The 24,436-nt window shown below is 50.2% G+C and overlaps 4 protein-coding genes across 4 annotated transcripts; all 4 read left to right on the top strand.

The window, feature by feature from the left end:
- Nucleotides 1–749: 749 nt before the first annotated feature.
- Nucleotides 750–1,562, top strand: LOC147961704 (transcription factor IBH1-like 1). Its single transcript, XM_087538024.1, has one exon. The coding sequence runs from the start codon at nucleotides 804–806 to the stop codon at nucleotides 1,332–1,334; it is 531 nt and encodes a 176-aa protein (XP_087394150.1). The 5' UTR covers nucleotides 750–803; the 3' UTR covers nucleotides 1,335–1,562.
- Nucleotides 1,563–7,629: 6,067 nt separating this feature from the next.
- Nucleotides 7,630–8,442, top strand: LOC147961703 (transcription factor IBH1-like 1). Its single transcript, XM_087537405.1, has one exon. The coding sequence runs from the start codon at nucleotides 7,684–7,686 to the stop codon at nucleotides 8,212–8,214; it is 531 nt and encodes a 176-aa protein (XP_087393531.1). The 5' UTR covers nucleotides 7,630–7,683; the 3' UTR covers nucleotides 8,215–8,442.
- Nucleotides 8,443–14,542: 6,100 nt separating this feature from the next.
- On the top strand, nucleotides 14,543–15,355 carry LOC147961702 (transcription factor IBH1-like 1). Its single transcript, XM_087537294.1, has one exon. It carries the CDS (start codon nucleotides 14,597–14,599, stop codon nucleotides 15,125–15,127), a length of 531 nt encoding a protein of 176 aa, XP_087393420.1. The 5' UTR covers nucleotides 14,543–14,596; the 3' UTR covers nucleotides 15,128–15,355.
- Nucleotides 15,356–21,455: 6,100 nt separating this feature from the next.
- LOC147961701 (transcription factor IBH1-like 1) lies at nucleotides 21,456–22,268 on the top strand. The gene has a single exon (XM_087537295.1). It carries the CDS (start codon nucleotides 21,510–21,512, stop codon nucleotides 22,038–22,040), a length of 531 nt encoding a protein of 176 aa, XP_087393421.1. The 5' UTR covers nucleotides 21,456–21,509; the 3' UTR covers nucleotides 22,041–22,268.
- The last annotated feature ends 2,168 nt before the right edge of the window (nucleotides 22,269–24,436 follow it).

Here is a 24,436-nt window from a genome sequence, read left to right as displayed (position 1 = left end):
TGGAATGTGAGACGTTGAGATGTCAGTGTACCTGCAATGGTGGGCATGTGTTGTGCTGTACTCTAACGTGCGTATATTGCAAAACTCTCTTTCAACTTTTCAATCCATTTTTGTTTGACCATGACACCCGCGAAGCCAGCTGATCACCAGTAATTACATTACCATCATGCGCTTGGGGGACCTTAAGCTTGTGGGCATCTCACGCCGTACTTGTCGGTTGTACGTCCACGCGTAGCATACGACAAAACATCATCATCAACATCATTATCATGGAAGAATATGAGCATGTCTAGCTGCGACATCAGGGCGATCGTAATTAAATGTAATGAGCATGTTAAAATTTGCCATACTTTTAAGCTTCAAGTCGCCGACATGCAGATCTTTTTTTTTGAATAAAAGAGGTTTTCCTCCGATTTTATTAACGAAACCAAAAACAGGCAGAGTCTAGTAGTCTCATACAACGCACCCCCCCCCCTCTCGATCACCAGGGCAAGGAGTCAAGCCTTACAACCATCGCCAAAACCTAACCGAGCTATTAAACCGACCAGTTTGAAAAACACAATTCGACACAAAGAAGAAGGAAGCCGGATCTAGCACTGCAGAAAATGTTATTATCGACAACAACGGCAAAAATCGTTCTTGCATGTGTGAGAAATTATGAATCAGCTACCGGTGATAGACTAGTCCTATTTAAGCAGGAGGAGCGCCCCTGTTTCTGGTACTAATTACTACAGCAAGTACATCTTGTGTCTGCCCAAGCAAAGAGAAGACATCTTACAAAAAGTCAAAAGAGAAGAGAAGCCATGCAAGGCCCTAGCACCAGCATCAAGTCCTTCAAGCAGGAGTTCCTCAAGAACCTCCTCCCAAGCCTCCAGCTCCAAGCACGCACGAGCACAACCTTCCGCGGCGCCACGAGCCTCCACGAGAGGAAGCGCGCCGTCAAGTCCTCCGTGGACGTCGCCATGGCGGCTGCGCATGGAGGCGGAGCGAGGTGGCCCAAGGCCATCTTGGCACCGGCGTCCAGCGCGTGCAAGGTGCAGAGGTGTAGGAGGACCGTGAGGAGGTGCTGCCACCGTAAGAGGTACTTGGGGAGATCAGGCCGCGCCGGTGGTGGCGACACTCCGGGGAGGCTGGTGAGCAGCAGGACCATGGCACTGAGGGAGGTGATACCGGGAGGCCGGAACTCCACCGTCGACGAGGCCACTCTGTTACGCGAGGCCATGGACTACGCCATGCACCTGCGCGCTCAGGTCGACGTGCTCCGCTGGCTCTCGAAAACCGTGCAAACATCTAGCTCCAGTGACTCTAACCGTGCACTGCCAAAGGAGGCATGATTAAGGTACCAGGTGGTGGCTTGTCAATGCTTCTGCGAACAGAAGGACAAGCTACGCACAACATATTGCCCCTTGTGAAAAGTGGTGAAAAGTTACTTATTTAAAGATATTAGAGTGTGTGAAAAGTTACTTATTTAGATCATGCGTGCATGTGCAGTTTAAATGCAAGGTCTGCTTTTGCATTAGTCAGGAAATCTGCAGAACCTGAAACAACTTGCAGTGCTCACTCATTTAAAGGAGAAGGCCACAAGTGCTCGTACATAGGCTCCAAATGAAGGTCACTGTCTTGTCACTACGGAAACAAATGGTAAAATTCTAAAATCCAAAATTAATAAGTATGTAAATAACTGAGACCTGGCATATATATGCTGCGTATTACTGCAGTACACCCGAAACAGCTATATGGAAAACAGCTAGGAAATTAAGTCTAATAAAATTCATGGGCAAGGATGTAGCTAGTGACAGGAAATTGTACCAAAGCCTACTATAAAAATATTGCACACATATAAGGTCTTCTTTGTTTCATAGGATAGGAATCATAGTTTTAAACAGCGCGCTAAGCATCTTAGAGGCGGACCTCTTCAAATGCTATAGCGCGCTATTTAAAATGTTTGTTTATTTGTTTGGACCAAAGTCTCTTAGCGCAAGACCTTTTGTAAACGCTATAGCGGGCTATTTAAAATAGTGATAGGAATAGAAAAAAAACAAAGAATAATAGATGTCATGCATCTCAATTCTTATAGGAAAAATGTCATTTGATTCACCGCTTTTGGAGTAGTGTCTACAAGATAATCGTTTCCTAACGCCTCCCAAATCTAATTAACATATTTGTAGTAGTGTGCACATATGGCCCAATATATATTTCATATTTCCTAAAAACATGACTTTAACAAAATAAAATGAGAGGAATTGTCTTGAGTACTATCTGCCATGACTAGCATACTCGGAGATAAATTATGTGGGCACAACGGATGAATATCCTATCGTTATCTGATTCTGGCTATATGATCACTATGAACCACGGTTGATGGAAACTATATATAGGCACCAACACTTGATGGGGAGCTCGAAAAAGAATAAATGTCATAACAGCTCATCAACAAGGTGGATGGCGACGAGTAATTGGTTTTTTGTACTTTTTCTTTAGGTTTGCTTGAGTTTGTACCAAACTTTTAAATCGCGGACGAAAATTGCGCGATCGCTGGCTGGAAGCCTTCCCGCGACGCGATGCCTTAAAAAACGCGATATGTGGCTAATCACGCGATCGCTGCGCGAAACGGCGCAAAACTCATTTGCGCTCGCTGCAATTTCGCTGGGACGGGCTGAAACAGAGGCCCAACAAGAGCCAGGCCCACATTTGCCCCGATGGAGAGGACAGAGGAGCAGCTCATCCAGAAAACCTAACTCATCGCTATCCCCATTCCCTTCTCAGCTGCTGCGGCGGCTGCGCGGTTCTTCCCAGCTGCGCTCGGTGGGCCGGCGGCTGCTTCGCCGGAAGTCGGATGCACTGATGTGCGAGGCAGCAAAGCGGAGACCAGAGCACCTGGCAGGAGCCGCAACCTACACTGCTGTCGTAACGCCAACGCTGCGACCGGCGACGAAGGCCTCTGCAGGACGACGTCGATGTGTCCACACTCCATAATGATAGCTCAGTCTCACACGGTTCCAACTCGCAGTATATCTCCAGGAGGTACAGGATTGCTCTGATCCTCTCTAATCTCTATCGTTTGTTGATTCAATACAAGCAAGCATGTCAGCCTATTGGTATTGCACGACTTGTAGGTTGTAGCTTAGATTTTCAACAGTGCTTCCAAGAAAATCCTCTGTTTTCTGCTGAAAATCCTAAATTTCTTTAGACAAACATGCATATGTACTGTTCCCGCTAAATGGCATAGCGGCCGTAGCGTTTTGAAGAGCCAGCCGCTAAACCCTTTTGGCCGCGATCTTAAACTTTGGTTTGTACCAGCACTTTTTCGACCAAGTGAGCTTATTGTACTTGGTCAATACTAGCACTAGTACAGTTAAGGTAATTACATACACTTCAAAAAAAACTATCGCACACACAGATGTGAATCATTGTCTTGCATGGTTTGCTAGAGGTGTGTTACTGTCACACATGCTACGGATAAACATGCGCGGTAGGGTGCTAATTTTGTAAAAGCAATCATATGCGATGCACGGACTTCTTTTTAAACTCTTACCGTAGAAGAATTGCTTTACGGTATTTCAATTATATTAAAAAAAGTATATACAAAGGAAGTCCAGAATACATCATAAATCACCCAATACCAGCTCTATCAAAATTAATCATGGACTACAGATTGTTACTAATTCAGGACTGAAGCTTGTTGGCCTTGACTTGTTTAGCTCTCAGCATTGAATAATAGAGTCCTTCTTTCAAATAGGAATTCCAGCTGATAGGATGAGCAGGCACTTGCTTAAAGATCTTATCATTTCTGACCATCCATGTACTCCAGCATCCCATGACGATGATGTCTAATGTCAAATCTATAGGAAGGACTAAGAGAAACTCCAATGGAGCGATCCATTTCGTACGCCCGTGTCCGTTTGGGTCGGCGCGGACAAAAGTGGCGGCCCAACGCGCCGACCCAAACGGACGCGCGTCCATTTTTCGTCCGCGGGCGACCCATTTCAGGCTCAATTTTGAGCCGGATTTGCGTCGGTGCGGACACGAGACGGACGCGCGCGCCTACTCCTCTTCCCGGGCCCGCCTGTCGGTGGCAGCCACCATCATTTCCCCTCATTTTCTCCAAAAACGCTCCCGCCCGCGTGCGCCCCCGCCCCCCGACCAGCCATGGAGGATGCCATCGACCTCGACCTCGACGCCGCCGCCGGCCTCGCCTCCCTCGCCTCGTCCGGCGCCGTCGCCCCCTCCGGGAAAGGCAAGCCTCGTGCCCCGCGCAAGACCGCCGCGGCAACCAAGCCGAAGAAGGCGCTGACGCCCGAACAACGGGCAAGCGAGTCGGCCAAGATGAAGGGCCGGAGGCATGCCGCGGACGCGAGGGATGAGGCCGCTGCGCAGTCGCCGCCGTCGCTGCCGCGCAGCAGGAGTTCACCAACGCCCGCGTCGCCGCAGCAACGAGGGAGGCGCTCTACATGCTTGGGGTAAACCCTAGCCAGCACAACCTCATCCAAGCCGCCGTTGCCGCGGCCAGCACCGGCTCGTCGGCGTTTCCTCGGATGGTGATGCCCGACTCACCCTGCGCATCGGCTTGCAACCCGGTCCCCGGCTTCCACGTCTACCCACAGGCCTCCCGCCTCTCCGGGGAGTGCTCACCCGACGTGAGCGTGGTTGCGCCTTGCACGCCCGCGCCCGTGCCCATCGACCTCAACGCCACCCGGTGGTCGGTGGCTCGTCGTCTGGAGGCATGAGGAAATGCGTGCGACAGACGCCGGCCGGCGGTCTCCCGGACGCCCATAACCTGTTCGAGGAAATGTCGTCCGCCGTCGACGAGGACTTCATGCAACACCTCATCTTCGAGGGTGGTGCGCCGGGCGCTGGCTACGATCCAGAGGAGACGCAAAGCCAGGACGGCCACGGGGCGTTCACGCCGGCCGCTGGCTATGATCCCGATCAAGCGGCCTTCATGCGTGATCAGGTCGGCATCGACCTGGACGGCTTCCCCCTCGACCACGAGTTCCCGAAGGACTATGGGCTAGAGGAAGATGACGAGTGCGACATTGAAGTGGAGCCTTTGTTCGAGGACGAGCTCGCCAACCAAACCGCCGGTCCTAAGCCGAAGCGCAAGAGCAAGCGCACGAAGGCGTACACAGCTGTCGAGGACAAACTTCTTTGTGAGTGTTGGCGAGACATTGGACAAGACCCAAAGACGGGCGCCGAGCAAAAGCATTCGACCTTTTGGACTCGTGCGCACCGCGAGTTTCATGAGCGCAAGAAGTTTCCACCTTACCAATTTGTGAGCACGCGCGGGTGGGTCTCCATTTCCAAGCGGTGGAGGGTGATCCAACAAGAGTGCAACAAGTTTTGCGCCACCCTTAAGAGCGTCAAGGTCCGCCCCGTGAGCGGCATCGGCGTGCAAGACATGGTATGCTAGCAAGCCGCCCTCTTTTGTGCCATCAAGATCACTTGCTCATATGCTTGCATGGAAACATTTTGTAAGCATTTCAAGCTTTAGAGGCATTCAAGGTTCAACACAATGGCAAGTGCTTCAACCTCTCCCATTGCTATCGGGTCATCAAGGACGAAGAGAAGTTCAAGGCACAATATGCCGCGCTCAAGGCACGTGGGGGGAAGCGCGCCGTGGAGGATGTTGGGGAGGGCGAGCCGGCACGGCCGCGGGGGAAGACCAACTCCAAGGAGGACAAGCGAGATGCGGCCACCAACGCCTTGAACGTGAGCGTGGACGGCATGATGAATAAGAAGGACTCAAGAGAGGAGGAGCGCCGGCGTTTCAAGGCGGAGCAAATGGATGCTTTCATGGAGATCCAAAGGAGGAGGCTTGATCTTGACGCCGAGAAGCAAGCCAAGATGTTCGAGCTCGAGGCGGAGAAGCAAGCCAAGATGCTAGAGATCGAGGCCGCCAACGCCAAGACAAAGGCGAAAGAAGTGGCTCTTGCAAGCATGATGACCGGGGTGGAGATCATGAAGGTGGATCTCAACGCCTTATCGCCAAGGAAGAGGTCGTGGTTCGAGAAGATGCAGGCCGACATGCTCAAGTTCGACGACGAGTGATCTATGGCGTCGAGGGGCCATCTTTTTGTATGCCGGCAGGTGTGCCGGCATGACTACGAGAGCCGTGATGGCGTGGTCGAACTCAAGTCCCACCATTTTTTGTGTGCTGACATGTGTGCCAGCATGAACTGTGGTGTTTTCTGAATCCGGCATTGTATGCCGGCGCTGGCATGAGACATGGCTGCTGGCATGATCGGCCGCAGGCGTTTTTTATTTAAAAGTTGAATGCGGACATGAAATGGGTCGGCGTGTTGGACGCATTGCCGATCCTAATGCAAAACTGGGAGGACGGCAGGCGGGCGGCCGATCCAAACAGACAAAAAACGGATAAATGCGACGTCCGTTTGGGTCGCCCCATTGGAGTTGCTCTAAGCTGGCCAGGCAAATTTCATCGTAACTTGAGAGTCCTCTTTTCTTATTGGGGGCGATGGTATTCCAACAGTGCATGGCAAAACTGCAGTCCCAATGGATATCTCTTCCGTGTGCTCATTGCACAGCACGGACCTATCACAAACAGGAAGCAAGAAACAAAATAATTTACGCAGCGGCCAATGTCCCAGACATTTCGTTGTCAAGAATATATGTGTGCGTCTTGTGTTTACCTCTCCCAGAGCTCCCGTGTCTCCAACTTTGAAGACCCATTTTTTTCTGGTGCTGGGGACCATGACACGGGAGCCAGCTCACTGATTATGTTTGTTATTATTATTATTTTCATCATCATGGGCTTGAGACTTTGGAAGATCTTGTGGGCATCTCGTATCATACTTGCCCATCTTGTATCCATGCACGCAACGACAACACACAATGATACTACACGTAGTAAACACACATGGAATGTGAGACGTTGAGATGTCAGTGTACCTACAATGGTGGGCATGTGTTGTGATGTACTCTAACGTGCGTATATTGCAAAACTCTCTTTCAACTTTTCAATCCATTTTTGTTTGACCATGACACCCGCGAAGCCAGCTGATCACCAGTAATTACATTACCATCATGCGCTTGGGGGACCTTAAGCTTGTGGGCATCTCACGCCGTACTTGTCGGTTGTACGTCCACGCGTAGCATACGACAAAACATCATCATCAACATCATTATCATGGAAGAATATGAGCATGTCTAGCTGCGACATCAGGGCGATCGTAATTAAATGTAATGAGCATGTTAAAATTTGCCATACTTTTAAGCTTCAAGTCGCCGACATGCAGATCTTTTTTTTTTTGAATAAAAGAGGTTTTCCTCCGATTTTATTAACGAAACCAAAAACAGGCAGAGTCTAGTAGTCTCATACAACGCACCCCCCCCCCTCTCGATCACCAGGGCAAGGAGTCAAGCCTTACAACCATCGCCAAAACCTAACCGAGCTATTAAACCGACCAGTTTGAAAAACACAATTCGACACAAAGAAGAAGGAAGCCGGATCTAGCACTGCAGAAAATGTTATTATCGACAACAACGGCAAAAATCGTTCTTGCATGTGTGAGAAATTATGAATCAGCTACCGGTGATAGACTAGTCCTATTTAAGCAGGAGGAGCGCCCCTGTTTCTGGTACTAATTACTACAGCAAGTACATCTTGTGTCTGCCCAAGCAAAGAGAAGACATCTTACAAAAAGTCAAAAGAGAAGAGAAGCCATGCAAGGCCCTAGCACCAGCATCAAGTCCTTCAAGCAGGAGTTCCTCAAGAACCTCCTCCCAAGCCTCCAGCTCCAAGCACGCACGAGCACAACCTTCCGCGGCGCCACGAGCCTCCACGAGAGGAAGCGCGCCGTCAAGTCCTCCGTGGACGTCGCCATGGCGGCTGCGCATGGAGGCGGAGCGAGGTGGCCCAAGGCCATCTTGGCACCGGCGTCCAGCGCGTGCAAGGTGCAGAGGTGTAGGAGGACCGTGAGGAGGTGCTGCCGCCGTAAGAGGTACTTGGGGAGATCAGGCCGCGCCGGTGGTGGCGACACTCCGGGGAGGCTGGTGAGCAGCAGGACCATGGCACTGAGGGAGGTGATACCGGGAGGCCGGAACTCCACCGTCGACGAGGCCACTCTGTTACGCGAGGCCATGGACTACGCCATGCACCTGCGCGCTCAGGTCGACGTGCTCCGCTGGCTCTCGAAAACCGTGCAAACATCTAGCTCCAGTGACTCTAACCGTGCACTGCCAAAGGAGGCATGATTAAGGTACCAGGTGGTGGCTTGTCAATGCTTCTGCGAACAGAAGGACAAGCTACGCACAACATATTGCCCCTTGTGAAAAGTGGTGAAAAGTTACTTATTTAAAGATATTAGAGTGTGTGAAAAGTTACTTATTTAGATCATGCGTGCATGTGCAGTTTAAATGCAAGGTCTGCTTTTGCATTAGTCAGGAAATCTGCAGAACCTGAAACAACTTGCAGTGCTCACTCATTTAAAGGAGAAGGCCACAAGTGCTCGTACATAGGCTCCAAATGAAGGTCACTGTCTTGTCACTACGGAAACAAATGGTAAAATTCTAAAATCCAAAATTAATAAGTATGTAAATAACTGAGACCTGGCATATATATGCTGCGTATTACTGCAGTACACCCGAAACAGCTATATGGAAAACAGCTAGGAAATTAAGTCTAATAAAATTCATGGGCAAGGATGTAGCTAGTGACAGGAAATTGTACCAAAGCCTACTATAAAAATATTGCACACATATAAGGTCTTCTTTGTTTCATAGGATAGGAATCATAGTTTTAAACAGCGCGCTAAGCATCTTAGAGGCGGACCTCTTCAAATGCTATAGCGCGCTATTTAAAATGTTTGTTTATTTGTTTGGACCAAAGTCTCTTAGCGCAAGACCTTTTGTAAACGCTATAGCGGGCTATTTAAAATAGTGATAGGAATAGAAAAAAAACAAAGAATAATAGATGTCATGCATCTCAATTCTTATAGGAAAAATGTCATTTGATTCACCGCTTTTGGAGTAGTGTCTACAAGATAATCGTTTCCTAACGCCTCCCAAATCTAATTAACATATTTGTAGTAGTGTGCACATATGGCCCAATATATATTTCATATTTCCTAAAAACATGACTTTAACAAAATAAAATGAGAGGAATTGTCTTGAGTACTATCTGCCATGACTAGCATACTCGGAGATAAATTATGTGGGCACAACGGATGAATATCCTATCGTTATCTGATTCTGGCTATATGATCACTATGAACCACGGTTGATGGAAACTATATATAGGCACCAACACTTGATGGGGAGCTCGAAAAAGAATAAATGTCATAACAGCTCATCAACAAGGTGGATGGCGACGAGTAATTGGTTTTTTGTACTTTTTCTTTAGGTTTGCTTGAGTTTGTACCAAACTTTTAAATCGCGGACGAAAATTGCGCGATCGCTGGCTGGAAGCCTTCCCGCGACGCGATGCCTTAAAAAACGCGATATGTGGCTAATCACGCGATCGCTGCGCGAAACGGCGCAAAACTCATTTGCGCTCGCTGCAATTTCGCTGGGACGGGCTGAAACAGAGGCCCAACAAGAGCCAGGCCCACATTTGCCCCGATGGAGAGGACAGAGGAGCAGCTCATCCAGAAAACCTAACTCATCGCTATCCCCATTCCCTTCTCAGCTGCTGCGGCGGCTGCGCGGTTCTTCCCAGCTGCGCTCGGTGGGCCGGCGGCTGCTTCGCCGGAAGTCGGATGCACTGATGTGCGAGGCAGCAAAGCGGAGACCAGAGCACCTGGCAGGAGCCGCAACCTACACTGCTGTCGTAACGCCAACGCTGCGACCGGCGACGAAGGCCTCTGCAGGACGACGTCGATGTGTCCACACTCCATAATGATAGCTCAGTCTCACACGGTTCCAACTCGCAGTATATCTCCAGGAGGTACAGGATTGCTCTGATCCTCTCTAATCTCTATCGTTTGTTGATTCAATACAAGCAAGCATGTCAGCCTATTGGTATTGCACGACTTGTAGGTTGTAGCTTAGATTTTCAACAGTGCTTCCAAGAAAATCCTCTGTTTTCTGCTGAAAATCCTAAATTTCTTTAGACAAACATGCATATGTACTGTTCCCGCTAAATGGCATAGCGGCCGTAGCGTTTTGAAGAGCCAGCCGCTAAACCCTTTTGGCCGCGATCTTAAACTTTGGTTTGTACCAGCACTTTTTCGACCAAGTGAGCTTATTGTACTTGGTCAATACTAGCACTAGTACAGTTAAGGTAATTACATACACTTCAAAAAAAACTATCGCACACACAGATGTGAATCATTGTCTTGCATGGTTTGCTAGAGGTGTGTTACTGTCACACATGCTACGGATAAACATGCGCGGTAGGGTGCTAATTTTGTAAAAGCAATCATATGCGATGCACGGACTTCTTTTTAAACTCTTACCGTAGAAGAATTGCTTTACGGTATTTCAATTATATTAAAAAAAGTATATACAAAGGAAGTCCAGAATACATCATAAATCACCCAATACCAGCTCTATCAAAATTAATCATGGACTACAGATTGTTACTAATTCAGGACTGAAGCTTGTTGGCCTTGACTTGTTTAGCTCTCAGCATTGAATAATAGAGTCCTTCTTTCAAATAGGAATTCCAGCTGATAGGATGAGCAGGCACTTGCTTAAAGATCTTATCATTTCTGACCATCCATGTACTCCAGCATCCCATGACGATGATGTCTAATGTCAAATCTATAGGAAGGACTAAGAGAAACTCCAATGGAGCGATCCATTTCGTACGCCCGTGTCCGTTTGGGTCGGCGCGGACAAAAGTGGCGGCCCAACGCGCCGACCCAAACGGACGCGCGTCCATTTTTCATCCGCGGGCGACCCATTTCAGGCTCAATTTTGAGCCGGATTTGCGTCGGTGCGGACACGAGACGGACGCGCGCGCCTACTCCTCTTCCCGGGCCCGCCTGTCGGTGGCAGCCACCATCATTTCCCCTCATTTTCTCCAAAAACGCTCCCGCCCGCGTGCGCCCCCGCCCCCCGACCAGCCATGGAGGACGCCATCGACCTCGACCTCGACGCCGCCGCCGGCCTCGCCTCCCTCGCCTCGTCCGGCGCCGTCGCCCCCTCCGGGAAAGGCAAGCCTCGTGCCCCGCGCAAGACCGCCGCGGCAACCAAGCCGAAGAAGGCGCTGACGCCCGAACAACGGGCAAGCGAGTCGGCCAAGATGAAGGGCCGGAGGCATGCCGCGGACGCGAGGGATGAGGCCGCTGCGCAGTCGCCGCCGTCGCTGCCGCGCAGCAGGAGTTCACCAACGCCCGCGTCGCCGCAGCAACGAGGGAGGCGCTCTACATGCTTGGGGTAAACCCTAGCCAGCACAACCTCATCCAAGCCGCCGTTGCCGCGGCCAGCACCGGCTCGTCGGCGTTTCCTCGGATGGTGATGCCCGACTCACCCTGCGCATCGGCTTGCAACCCGGTCCCCGGCTTCCACGTCTACCCACAGGCCTCCCGCCTCTCCGGGGAGTGCTCACCCGACGTGAGCGTGGTTGCGCCTTGCACGCCCGCGCCCGTGCCCATCGACCTCAACGCCACCCGGTGGTCGGTGGCTCGTCGTCTGGAGGCATGAGGAAATGCGTGCGACAGACGCCGGCCGGCGGTCTCCCGGACGCCCGTAACCTGTTCGAGGAAATGTCGTCCGCCGTCGACGAGGACTTCATGCAACACCTCATCTTCGAGGGTGGTGCGCCGGGCGCTGGCTACGATCCAGAGGAGACGCAAAGCCAGGACGGCCACGGGGCGTTCACGCCGGCCGCTGGCTATGATCCCGATCAGGCGGCCTTCATGCGTGATCAGGTCGGCATCGACCTGGACGGCTTCCCCCTCGACCACGAGTTCCCGAAGGACTATGGGCTAGAGGAAGATGACGAGTGCGACATTGAAGTGGAGCCTTTGTTCGAGGACGAGCTCGCCAACCAAACCGCCGGTCCTAAGCCGAAGCGCAAGAGCAAGCGCACGAAGGCGTACACAGCTGTCGAGGACAAACTTCTTTGTGAGTGTTGGCGAGACATTGGACAAGACCCAAAGACGGGCGCCGAGCAAAAGCATTCGACCTTTTGGACTCGTGCGCACCGCGAGATTCATGAGCGCAAGAAGTTTCCACCTTACCAATTTGTGAGCACGCGCGGGTGGGTCTCCATTTCCAAGCGGTGGAGGGTGATCCAACAAGAGTGCAACAAGTTTTGCGCCACCCTTAAGAGCGTCAAGGTCCGCCCCGTGAGCGGCATCGGCGTGCAAGACATGGTATGCTAGCAAGCCGCCCTCTTTTGTGCCATCAAGATCACTCGCTCATATGCTTGCATGGAAACATTTTGTAAGCATTTCAAGCTTTAGAGGCATTCAAGGTTCAACACAATGGCAAGTGCTTCAACCTCTCCCATTGCTATCGGGTCATCAAGGACGAAGAGAAGTTCAAGGCACAATATGCCGCGCTCAAGGCACGTGGGGGGAAGCGCGCCGTGGAGGATGTTGGGGAGGGCGAGCCGGCACGGCCGCGGGGGAAGACCAACTCCAAGGAGGACAAGCGAGATGCGGCCACCAACGCCTTGAACGCGAGCGTGGACGGCATGATGAATAAGAAGGACTCAAGAGAGGAGGAGCGCCGGCGTTTCAAGGCGGAGCAAATGGATGCTTTCATGGAGATCCAAAGGAGGAGGCTTGATCTTGACGCCGAGAAGCAAGCCAAGATGTTCGAGCTCGAGGCGGAGAAGCAAGCCAAGATGCTAGAGATCGAGGCCGCCAACGCCAAGACAAAGGCGAAAGAAGTGGCTCTTGCAAGCATGATGACCGGGGTGGAGATCATGAAGGTGGATCTCAACGCCTTATCGCCAAGGAAGAGGTCGTGGTTCGAGAAGATGCAGGCCGACATGCTCAAGTTCGACGACGAGTGATCTATGGCGTCGAGGGGCCATCTTTTTGTATGCCGGCAGGTGTGCCGGCATGACTACGAGAGCCGTGATGGCGTGGTCGAACTCAAGTCCCACCATTTTTTGTGTGCTGACATGTGTGCCAGCATGAACTGTGGTGTTTTCTGAATCCGGCATTGTATGCCGGCGCTGGCATGAGACATGGCTGCTGGCATGATCGGCCGCAGGCGTTTTTTATTTAAAAGTTGAATGCGGACATGAAATGGGTCGGCGTGTTGGACGCATTGCCGATCCTAATGCAAAACTGGGAGGACGGCAGGCGGGCGGCCGATCCAAACAGACAAAAAACGGATAAATGCGACGTCCGTTTGGGTCGCCCCATTGGAGTTGCTCTAAGCTGGCCAGGCAAATTTCATCGTAACTTGAGAGTCCTCTTTTCTTATTGGGGGCGATGGTATTCCAACAGTGCATGGCAAAACTGCAGTCCCAATGGATATCTCTTCCGTGTGCTCATTGCACAGCACGGACCTATCACAAACAGGAAGCAAGAAACAAAATAATTTACGCAGCGGCCAATGTCCCAGACATTTCGTTGTCAAGAATATGTGTGTGCGTCTTGTGTTTACCTCTCCCAGAGCTCCCGTGTCTCCAACTTTGAAGACCCATTTTTTTCTGGTGCTGGGGACCATGACACGGGAGCCAGCTCACTGATTATGTTTGTTATTATTATTATTTTCATCATCATGCGCTTGAGACTTTGGAAGATCTTGTGGGCATCTCGTATCATACTTGCCCATCTTGTATCCATGCACGCAACGACAACACACAATGATACTACACGTAGTAAACACACATGGAATGTGAGACGTTGAGATGTCAGTGTACCTGCAATGGTGGGCATGTGTTGTGATGTACTCTAACGTGCGTATATTGCAAAACTCTCTTTCAACTTTTCAATCCATTTTTGTTTGACCATGACACCCGCGAAGCCAGCTGATCACCAGTAATTACATTACCATCATGCGCTTGGGGGACCTTAAGCTTGTGGGCATCTCACGCCGTACTTGTCGGTTGTACGTCCACGCGTAGCATAAGACAAAACATCATCATCAACATCATTATCATGGAAGAATATGAGCATGTCTAGCTGCGACATCAGGGCGATCGTAATTAAATGTAATGAGCATGTTAAAATTTGCCATACTTTTAAGCTTCAAGTCGCCGACATGCGGATCTTTTTTTTTGAATAAAAGAGGTTTTCCTCCGATTTCATTAACGAAACCAAAAACAGGCAGAGTCTAGTAGTCTCAGACAACGCACCCCAGGAATACAACACAAGTTCTAGATCCCTGACCCCCCCCCCCCCTCGATCACCAGGGCAAGGAGTCAACCCTTACAACCATCGCCAAAACCTAACCGAGCTATTAAGCCGACCAGTTTGAAAAACACAATTCGACACAAAGAAGAAGGAAGCCGGATCTAGCACTGCAGAAAATGTTATTATCGACAACAACGGCAAAAATCGTTCATGCATGTGTGAGAAATTATGAATCAGCTACCGGTGATAGACTAGTCCTATTTAAGCAGGAGGAGCGCCCCTGTTTCTGGTACTAATTACTACAGCAAGTACATCTTGTGTCTGCCCAAGCAAAGAGAAGACATCTTACAAAAAGTCAAAAGAGAAGAGAAGCCATGCAAGGCCCTAGCACCAGCATCAAGTCCTTCAAGCAGGAGTTCCTCAAGAACCTCCTCCCAAGCCTCCAGCTCCAAGCACGCACGAGCACAACCTTCCGCGGCGCCACGAGCCTCCACGAGAGGAAGCGCGCCGTCAAGTCCTCCGTGGACGTCGCCATGGCGGCTGCGCATGGAGGCGGAGCGAGGTGGCCCAAGGCCATCTTGGCACCGGCGTCCAGCGCGTGCAAGGTGCAGAGGTGTAGGAGGACCGTGAGGAGGTGCTGCCGCCGTAAGAGGTACTTGGGGAGATCAGGCCGCGCCGGTGGTGGCGACACTCCGGGGAGGCTGGTGAGCAGCAGGACCATGGCACTGAGGGAGGTGATACCGGGAGGCCGGAACTCCACCGTCGACGAGGCCACTCTGTTACGCGAGGCCATGGACTACGCCATGCACCTGCGCGCTCAGGTCGACGTGCTCCGCTGGCTCTCGAAAACCGTGCAAACATCTAGCTCCAGTGACTCTAACCGTGCACTGCCAAAGGAGGCATGATTAAGGTACCAGGTGGTGGCTTGTCAATGCTTCTGCGAACAGAAGGACAAGCTACGCACAACATATTGCCCCTTGTGAAAAGTGGTGAAAAGTTACTTATTTAAAGATATTAGAGTGTGTGAAAAGTTACTTATTTAGATCATGCGTGCATGTGCAGTTTAAATGCAAGGTCTGCTTTTGCATTAGTCAGGAAATCTGCAGAACCTGAAACAACTTGCAGTGCTCACTCATTTAAAGGAGAAGGCCACAAGTGCTCGTACATAGGCTCCAAATGAAGGTCACTGTCTTGTCACTACGGAAACAAATGGTAAAATTCTAAAATCCAAAATTAATAAGTATGTAAATAACTGAGACCTGGCATATATATGCTGCGTATTACTGCAGTACACCCGAAACAGCTATATGGAAAACAGCTAGGAAATTAAGTCTAATAAAATTCATGGGCAAGGATGTAGCTAGTGACAGGAAATTGTACCAAAGCCTACTATAAAAATATTGCACACATATAAGGTCTTCTTTGTTTCATAGGATAGGAATCATAGTTTTAAACAGCGCGCTAAGCATCTTAGAGGCGGACCTCTTCAAATGCTATAGCGCGCTATTTAAAATGTTTGTTTATTTGTTTGGACCAAAGTCTCTTAGCGCAAGACCTTTTGTAAACGCTATAGCGGGCTATTTAAAATAGTGATAGGAATAGAAAAAAAACAAAGAATAATAGATGTCATGCATCTCAATTCTTATAGGAAAAATGTCATTTGATTCACCGCTTTTGGAGTAGTGTCTACAAGATAATCGTTTCCTAACGCCTCCCAAATCTAATTAACATATTTGTAGTAGTGTGCACATATGGCCCAATATATATTTCATATTTCCTAAAAACATGACTTTAACAAAATAAAATGAGAGGAATTGTCTTGAGTACTATCTGCCATGACTAGCATACTCGGAGATAAATTATGTGGGCACAACGGATGAATATCCTATCGTTATCTGATTCTGGCTATATGATCGCTATGAACCACGGTTGATGGAAACTATATATAGGCACCAACACTTGATGGGGAGCTCGAAAAAGAATAAATGTCATAACAGCTCATCAACAAGGTGGATGGCGACGAGTAATTGGTTTTTTGTACTTTTTCTTTAGGTTTGCTTGAGTTTGTACCAAACTTTTAAATCGCGGACGAAAATTGCGCGATCGCTGGCTGGAAGCCTTCCCGCGACGCGATGCCTTAAAAAACGCGATATGTGGCTAATCACGCGATCGCTGCGCGAAACGGCGCAAAACTCATTTGCGCTCGCTGCAATTTCGCTGGGACGGGCTGAAACAGAGGCCCAACAAGAGCCAGGCCCACATTTGCCCCGATGGAGAGGACAGAGGAGCAGCTCATCCAGAAAACCTAACTCATCGCTATCCCCATTCCCTTCTCAGCTGCTGCGGCGGCTGCGCGGTTCTTCCCAGCTGCGCTCGGTGGGCCGGCGGCTGCTTCGCCGGAAGTCGGATGCACTGATGTGCGAGGCAGCAAAGCGGAGACCAGAGCACCTGGCAGGAGCCGCAACCTACACTGCTGTCGTCACGCCAACGCTGCGACCGGCGACGAAGGCCTCTGCAGGACGACGTCGATGTGTCCACACTCCATAATGATAGCTCAGTCTCACACGGTTCCAACTCGCAGTATATCTCCAGGAGGTACAGGATTGCTCTGATCCTCTCTAATCTCTATCGTTTGTTGATTCAATACAAGCAAGCATGTCAGCCTATTGGTATTGCACGACTTGTAGGTTGTAGCTTAGATTTTCAACACTGCTTCCAAGAAAATCCTCTATTTTCTGCTGAAAATCCTAAATTTCTTTAGACAAACATGCATATGTACTGTTCCCGCTAAATGGCATAGCGGCCGTAGCGTTTTGAAGAGCCAGCCGCTAAACCCTTTTGGCCGCGATCTTAAACTTTGGTTTGTACCAGCACTTTTTCGACCAAGTGAGCTTATTGTACTTGGTCAATACTAGCACTAGTACAGTTAAGGTAATTACATACACTTCAAAAAAAACTATCGCACACACAGATGTGAATCATTGTCTTGCATGGTTTGCTAGAGGTGTGTTACTGTCACACATGCTACGGATAAACATGCGCGGTAGGGTGCTAATTTTGTAAAAGCAATCATATGCGATGCACGGACTTCTTTTTAAACTCTTACCGTAGAAGAATTGCTTTACGGTATTTCAATTATATTAAAAAAAGTATATACAAAGGAAGTCCAGAATACATCATAAATCACCCAATACCAGCTCTATCAAAATTAATCATGGACTACAGATTGTTACTAATTCAGGACTGAAGCTTGTTGGCCTTGACTTGTTTAGCTCTCAGCATTGAATAATAGAGTCCTTCTTTCAAATAGGAATTCCAGCTGATAGGATGAGCAGGCACTTGCTTAAAGATCTTATCATTTCTGACCATCCATGTACTCCAGCATCCCATGACGATGATGTCTAATGTCAAATCTATAGGAAGGACTAAGAGCAACTCCAATGGAGCGATCCATTTCGTACGCCCGTGTCCGTTTGGGTCGGCGCGGACAAAAGTGGCGGCCCAACGCGCCGACCCAAACGGACGCGCGTCCATTTTTCGTCCGCGGGCGACCCATTTCAGGCTCAATTTTGAGCCGGATTTGCGTCGGTGCGGACACGAGACGGACGCGCGCGCCTACTCCTCTTCCCGGGCCCGCCTGTCGGTGGCAGCCACCATCATTTCCCCTCATTTTCTCCAAAAACGCTCCCGCCCGCGTGCGCCCCCGCCCCCCGACCAGCCATGGAGGACGCCATCGACCTCGACCTCGACGCCGCCGCCGGCCTCGCCTCCCTCGCCTCGTCCGGCGCCGTCGCCCCCTCCGGGAAAGGCAAGCCTCGTGCCCCGCGCAAGACCGCCGCGGCAACCAAGCCGAAGAAGGCGCTGACGCCCGAACAACGGGCAAGCGAGTCGGCCAAGATGAAGGGCCGGAGGCATGCCGCGGACGCGAGGGATGAGGCCGCTGCGCAGTCGCCGCCGTCGCTGCCGCGCAGCAGGAGTTCACCAACGCCCGCGTCGCCGCAGCAACGAGGGAGGCGCTCTACATGCTTGGGGTAAACCCTAGCCAGCACAACCTCATCCAAGCCGCCGTTGCCGCGGCCAGCACCGGCTCGTCGGCGTTTCCTCGGATGGTGATGCCCGACTCACCCTGCGCATCGGCTTGCAACCCGGTCCCCGGCTTCCACGTCTACCCACAGGCCTCCCGCCTCTCCGGGGAGTGCTCACCCGACGTGAGCGTGGTTGCGCCTTGCACGCCCGCGCCCGTGCCCATCGACCTCAACGCCACCCGGTGGTCGGTGGCTCGTCGTCTGGAGGCATGAGGAAATGCGTGCGACAGACGCCGGCCGGCGGTCTCCCGGACGCCCGTAACCTGTTCGAGGAAATGTCGTCCGCCGTCGACGAGGACTTCATGCAACACCTCATCTTCGAGGGTGGTGCGCCGGGCGCTGGCTACGATCCAGAGGAGACGCAAAGCCAGGACGGCCACGGGGCGTTCACGCCGGCCGCTGGCTATGATCCCGATCAGGCGGCCTTCATGCGTGATCAGGTCGGCATCGACCTGGACGGCTTCCCCCTCGACCACGAGTTCCCGAAGGACTATGGGCTAGAGGAAGATGACGAGTGCGACATTGAAGTGGAGCCTTTGTTCGAGGACGAGCTCGCCAACCAAACCGCCGGTCCTAAGCCGAAGCGCAAGAGCAAGCGCACGAAGGCGTACACAGCTGTCGAGGACAAACTTCTTTGTGAGTGTTGGCGAGACATTGGACAAGACCCAAAGACGGGCGCCGAGCAAAAGCATTCGACCTTTTGGACTCGTGCGCACCGCGAGTTTCATGAGCGCAAGAAGTTTCCACCTTACCAATTTGTGAGCACGCGCGGGTGGGTCTCCATTTCCAAGCGGTGGAGGGTGATCCAACAAGAGTGCAACAAGTTTTGCGCCACCCTTAAGAGCGTCAAGGTCCGCCCCGTGAGCGGCATCGGCGTGCAAGACATGGTATGCTAGCAAGCCGCCCTCTTTTGTGCCATCAAGATCACTCGCTCATATGCTTGCATGGAAACATTTTGTAAGCATTTCAAGCTTTAGAGGCATTCAAGGTTCAACACAATGGCAAGTGCTTCAACCTCTCCCATTGCTATCGGGTCATCAAGGACGAAGAGAAGTTCAAGGCACAATATGCCGCGCTCAAGGCACGTGGGGGGAAGCGCGCCGTGGAGGATGTTGGGGAGGGCGAGCCGGCACGACCGCGGGGGAAGACCAACTCCAAGGAGGACAAGCGAGATGCGGCCACCAACGCCTTGAACGCGAGCGTGGACGGCATGATGAATAAGAAGGACTCAAGAGAGGAGGAGCGCCGGCGTTTCAAGGCGGAGCAAATGGATGCTTTCATGGAGATCCAAAGGAGGAGGCTTGATCTTGACGCCGAGAAGCAAGCCAAGATGTTCGAGCTCGAGGCGGAGAAGCAAGCCAAGATGCTAGAGATCGAGGCCGCCAACGCCAAGACAAAGGCGAAAGAAGTGGCTCTTGCAAGCATGATGACCGGGGTGGAGATCATGAAGGTGGATCTCAACGCCTTATCGCCAAGGAAGAGGTCGTGGTTCGAGAAGATGCAGGCCGACATGCTCAAGTTCGACGACGAGTGATCTATGGCGTCGAGGGGCCATCTTTTTGTATGCCGGCAGGTGTGCCGGCATGACTACGAGAGCCGTGATGGCGTGGTCGAACTCAAGTCCCACCATTTTTTGTGTGCTGACATGTGTGCCAGCATGAACTGTGGTGTTTTCTGAATCCGGCATTGTATGCCGGCGCTGGCATGAGACATGGCTGCTGGCATGATCGGCCGCAGGCGTTTTTTATTTAAAAGTTGAATGCGGACATGAAATGGGTCGGCGTGTTGGACGCATTGCCGATCCTAATGCAAAACTGGGAGGACGGCAGGCGGGCGGCCGATCCAAACAGACAAAAAACGGATAAATGCGACGTCCGTTTGGGTCGCCCCATTGGAGTTGCTCTAAGCTGGCCAGGCAAATTTCATCGTAACTTGAGAGTCCTCTTTTCTTATTGGGGGCGATGGTATTCCAACAGTGCATGGCAAAACTGCAGTCCCAATGGATATCTCTTCCGTGTGCTCATTGCACAGCACGGACCTATCACAAACAGGAAGCAAGAAACAAAATAATTTACGCAGCGGCCAATGTCCCAGACATTTCGTTGTCAAGAATATGTGTGTGCGTCTTGTGTTTACCTCTCCCAGAGCTCCCGTGTCTCCAACTTTGAAGACCCATTTTTTTCTGGTGCTGGGGACCATGACACGGGAGCCAGCTCACTGATTATGTTTGTTATTATTATTATTTTCATCATCATGCGCTTGAGACTTTGGAAGATCTTGTGGGCATCTCGTATCATACTTGCCCATCTTGTATCCATGCACGCAACGACAACACACAATGATACTACACGTAGTAAACACACATGGAATGTGAGACGTTGAGATGTCAGTGTACCTGCAATGGTGGGCATGTGTTGTGATGTACTCTAACGTGCGTATATTGCAAAACTCTCTTTCAACTTTTCAATCCATTTTTGTTTGACCATGACACCCGCGAAGCCAGCTGATCACCAGTAATTACATTACCATCATGCGCTTGGGGGACCTTAAGCTTGTGGGCATCTCACGCCGTACTTGTCGGTTGTACGTCCACGCGTAGCATAAGACAAAACATCATCATCAACATCATTATCATGGAAGAATATGAGCATGTCTAGCTGCGACATCAGGGCGATCGTAATTAAATGTAATGAGCATGTTAAAATTTGCCATACTTTTAAGCTTCAAGTCGCCGACATGCGGATCTTTTTTTTTGAATAAAAGAGGTTTTCCTCCGATTTCATTAACGAAACCAAAAACAGGCAGAGTCTAGTAGTCTCAGACAACGCACCCCAGGAATACAACACAAGTTCTAGATCCCTGACCCCCCCCCCCCCTCGATCACCAGGGCAAGGAGTCAACCCTTACAACCATCGCCAAAACCTAACCGAGCTATTAAGCCGACCAGTTTGAAAAACACAATTCGACACAAAGAAGAAGGAAGCCGGATCTAGCACTGCAGAAAATGTTATTATCGACAACAACGGCAAAAATCGTTCATGCATGTGTGAGAAATTATGAATCAGCTACCGGTGATAGACTAGTCCTATTTAAGCAGGAGGAGCGCCCCTGTTTCTGGTACTAATTACTACAGCAAGTACATCTTGTGTCTGCCCAAGCAAAGAGAAGACATCTTACAAAAAGTCAAAAGAGAAGAGAAGCCATGCAAGGCCCTAGCACCAGCATCAAGTCCTTCAAGCAGGAGTTCCTCAAGAACCTCCTCCCAAGCCTCCAGCTCCAAGCACGCACGAGCACAACCTTCCGCGGCGCCACGAGCCTCCACGAGAGGAAGCGCGCCGTCAAGTCCTCCGTGGACGTCGCCATGGCGGCTGCGCATGGAGGCGGAGCGAGGTGGCCCAAGGCCATCTTGGCACCGGCGTCCAGCGCGTGCAAGGTGCAGAGGTGTAGGAGGACCGTGAGGAGGTGCTGCCGCCGTAAGAGGTACTTGGGGAGATCAGGCCGCGCCGGTGGTGGCGACACTCCGGGGAGGCTGGTGAGCAGCAGGACCATGGCACTGAGGGAGGTGATACCGGGAGGCCGGAACTCCACCGTCGACGAGGCCACTCTGTTACGCGAGGCCATGGACTACGCCATGCACCTGCGCGCTCAGGTCGACGTGCTCCGCTGGCTCTCGAAAACCGTGCAAACATCTAGCTCCAGTGACTCTAACCGTGCACTGCCAAAGGAGGCATGATTAAGGTACCAGGTGGTGGCTTGTCAATGCTTCTGCGAACAGAAGGACAAGCTACGCACAACATATTGCCCCTTGTGAAAAGTGGTGAAAAGTTACTTATTTAAAGATATTAGAGTGTGTGAAAAGTTACTTATTTAGATCATGCGTGCATGTGCAGTTTAAATGCAAGGTCTGCTTTTGCATTAGTCAGGAAATCTGCAGAACCTGAAACAACTTGCAGTGCTCACTCATTTAAAGGAGAAGGCCACAAGTGCTCGTACATAGGCTCCAAATGAAGGTCACTGTCTTGTCACTACGGAAACAAATGGTAAAATTCTAAAATCCAAAATTAATAAGTATGTAAATAACTGAGACCTGGCATATATATGCTGCGTATTACTGCAGTACACCCGAAACAGCTATATGGAAAACAGCTAGGAAATTAAGTCTAATAAAATTCATGGGCAAGGATGTAGCTAGTGACAGGAAATTGTACCAAAGCCTACTATAAAAATATTGCACACATATAAGGTCTTCTTTGTTTCATAGGATAGGAATCATAGTTTTAAACAGCGCGCTAAGCATCTTAGAGGCGGACCTCTTCAAATGCTATAGCGCGCTATTTAAAATGTTTGTTTATTTGTTTGGACCAAAGTCTCTTAGCGCAAGACCTTTTGTAAACGCTATAGCGGGCTATTTAAAATAGTGATAGGAATAGAAAAAAAACAAAGAATAATAGATGTCATGCATCTCAATTCTTATAGGAAAAATGTCATTTGATTCACCGCTTTTGGAGTAGTGTCTACAAGATAATCGTTTCCTAACGCCTCCCAAATCTAATTAACATATTTGTACTAGTGTGCACATATGGCCCAATATATATTTCATATTTCCTAAAAACATGACTTTAACAAAATAAAATGAGAGGAATTGTCTTGAGTACTATCTGCCATGACTAGCATACTCGGAGATAAATTATGTGGGCACAACGGATGAATATCCTATCGTTATCTGATTCTGGCTATATGATCGCTATGAACCACGGTTGATGGAAACTATATATAGGCACCAACACTTGATGGGGAGCTCGAAAAAGAATAAATGTCATAACAGCTCATCAACAAGGTGGATGGCGACGAGTAATTGGTTTTTTGTACTTTTTCTTTAGGTTTGCTTGAGTTTGTACCAAACTTTTAAATCGCGGACGAAAATTGCGCGATCGCTGGCTGGAAGCCTTCCCGCGACGCGATGCCTTAAAAAACGCGATATGTGGCTAATCACGCGATCGCTGCGCGAAACGGCGCAAAACTCATTTGCGCTCGCTGCAATTTCGCTGGGACGGGCTGAAACAGAGGCCCAACAAGAGCCAGGCCCACATTTGCCCCGATGGAGAGGACAGAGGAGCAGCTCATCCAGAAAACCTAACTCATCGCTATCCCCATTCCCTTCTCAGCTGCTGCGGCGGCTGCGCGGTTCTTCCCAGCTGCGCTCGGTGGGCCGGCGGCTGCTTCGCCGGAAGTCGGATGCACTGATGTGCGAGGCAGCAAAGCGGAGACCAGAGCACCTGGCAGGAGCCGCAACCTACACTGCTGTCGTCACGCCAACGCTGCGACCGGCGACGAAGGCCTCTGCAGGACGACGTCGATGTGTCCACACTCCATAATGATAGCTCAGTCTCACACGGTTCCAACTCGCAGTATATCTCCAGGAGGTACAGGATTGCTCTGATCCTCTCTAATCTCTATCGTTTGTTGATTCAATACAAGCAAGCATGTCAGCCTATTGGTATTGCACGACTTGTAGGTTGTAGCTTAGATTTTCAACACTGCTTCCAAGAAAATCCTCTGTTTTCTGCTGAAAATCCTAAATTTCTTTAGACAAACATGCATATGTACTGTTCCCGCTAAATGGCATAGCGGCCGTAGCGTTTTGAAGAGCCAGCCGCTAAACCCTTTTGGCCGCGATCTTAAACTTTGGTTTGTACCAGCACTTTTTCGACCAAGTGAGCTTATTGTACTTGGTCAATACTAGCACTAGTACAGTTAAGGTAATTACATACACTTCAAAAAAAACTATCGCACACACAGATGTGAATCATTGTCTTGCATGGTTTGCTAGAGGTGTGTTACTGTCACACATGCTACGGATAAACATGCGCGGTAGGGTGCTAATTTTGTAAAAGCAATCATATGCGATGCACGGACTTCTTTTTAAACTCTTACCGTAGAAGAATTGCTTTACGGTATTTCAATTATATTAAAAAAAGTATATACAAAGGAAGTCCAGAATACATCATAAATCACCCAATACCAGCTCTATCAAAATTAATCATGGACTACAGATTGTTACTAATTCAGGACTGAAGCTTGTTGGCCTTGACTTGTTTAGCTCTCAGCATTGAATAATAGAGTCCTTCT

The sequence above is a fragment of the Triticum urartu genome, chromosome 7A, assembly GCF_056163025.1.
Source record: "Triticum urartu cultivar PI428250 chromosome 7A, HENAU_Tu73, whole genome shotgun sequence".
Taxonomy (NCBI): domain Eukaryota; kingdom Viridiplantae; phylum Streptophyta; class Magnoliopsida; order Poales; family Poaceae; genus Triticum; species Triticum urartu.
The sequence above is the reverse complement of the archived record's forward strand: the minus strand, read 5'-3'. Positions and strand labels throughout refer to the sequence as shown.

Coding starts and splice junctions, on each gene's coding strand:
- LOC147961701 (XM_087537295.1), top strand. CDS start 21,510: ATGCAAGGCCCTAGCACCAGCATCAAGTCCTTCAAGCAGGAGTTCCTC.
- LOC147961704 (XM_087538024.1), top strand. CDS start 804: ATGCAAGGCCCTAGCACCAGCATCAAGTCCTTCAAGCAGGAGTTCCTC.
- LOC147961702 (XM_087537294.1), top strand. CDS start 14,597: ATGCAAGGCCCTAGCACCAGCATCAAGTCCTTCAAGCAGGAGTTCCTC.
- LOC147961703 (XM_087537405.1), top strand. CDS start 7,684: ATGCAAGGCCCTAGCACCAGCATCAAGTCCTTCAAGCAGGAGTTCCTC.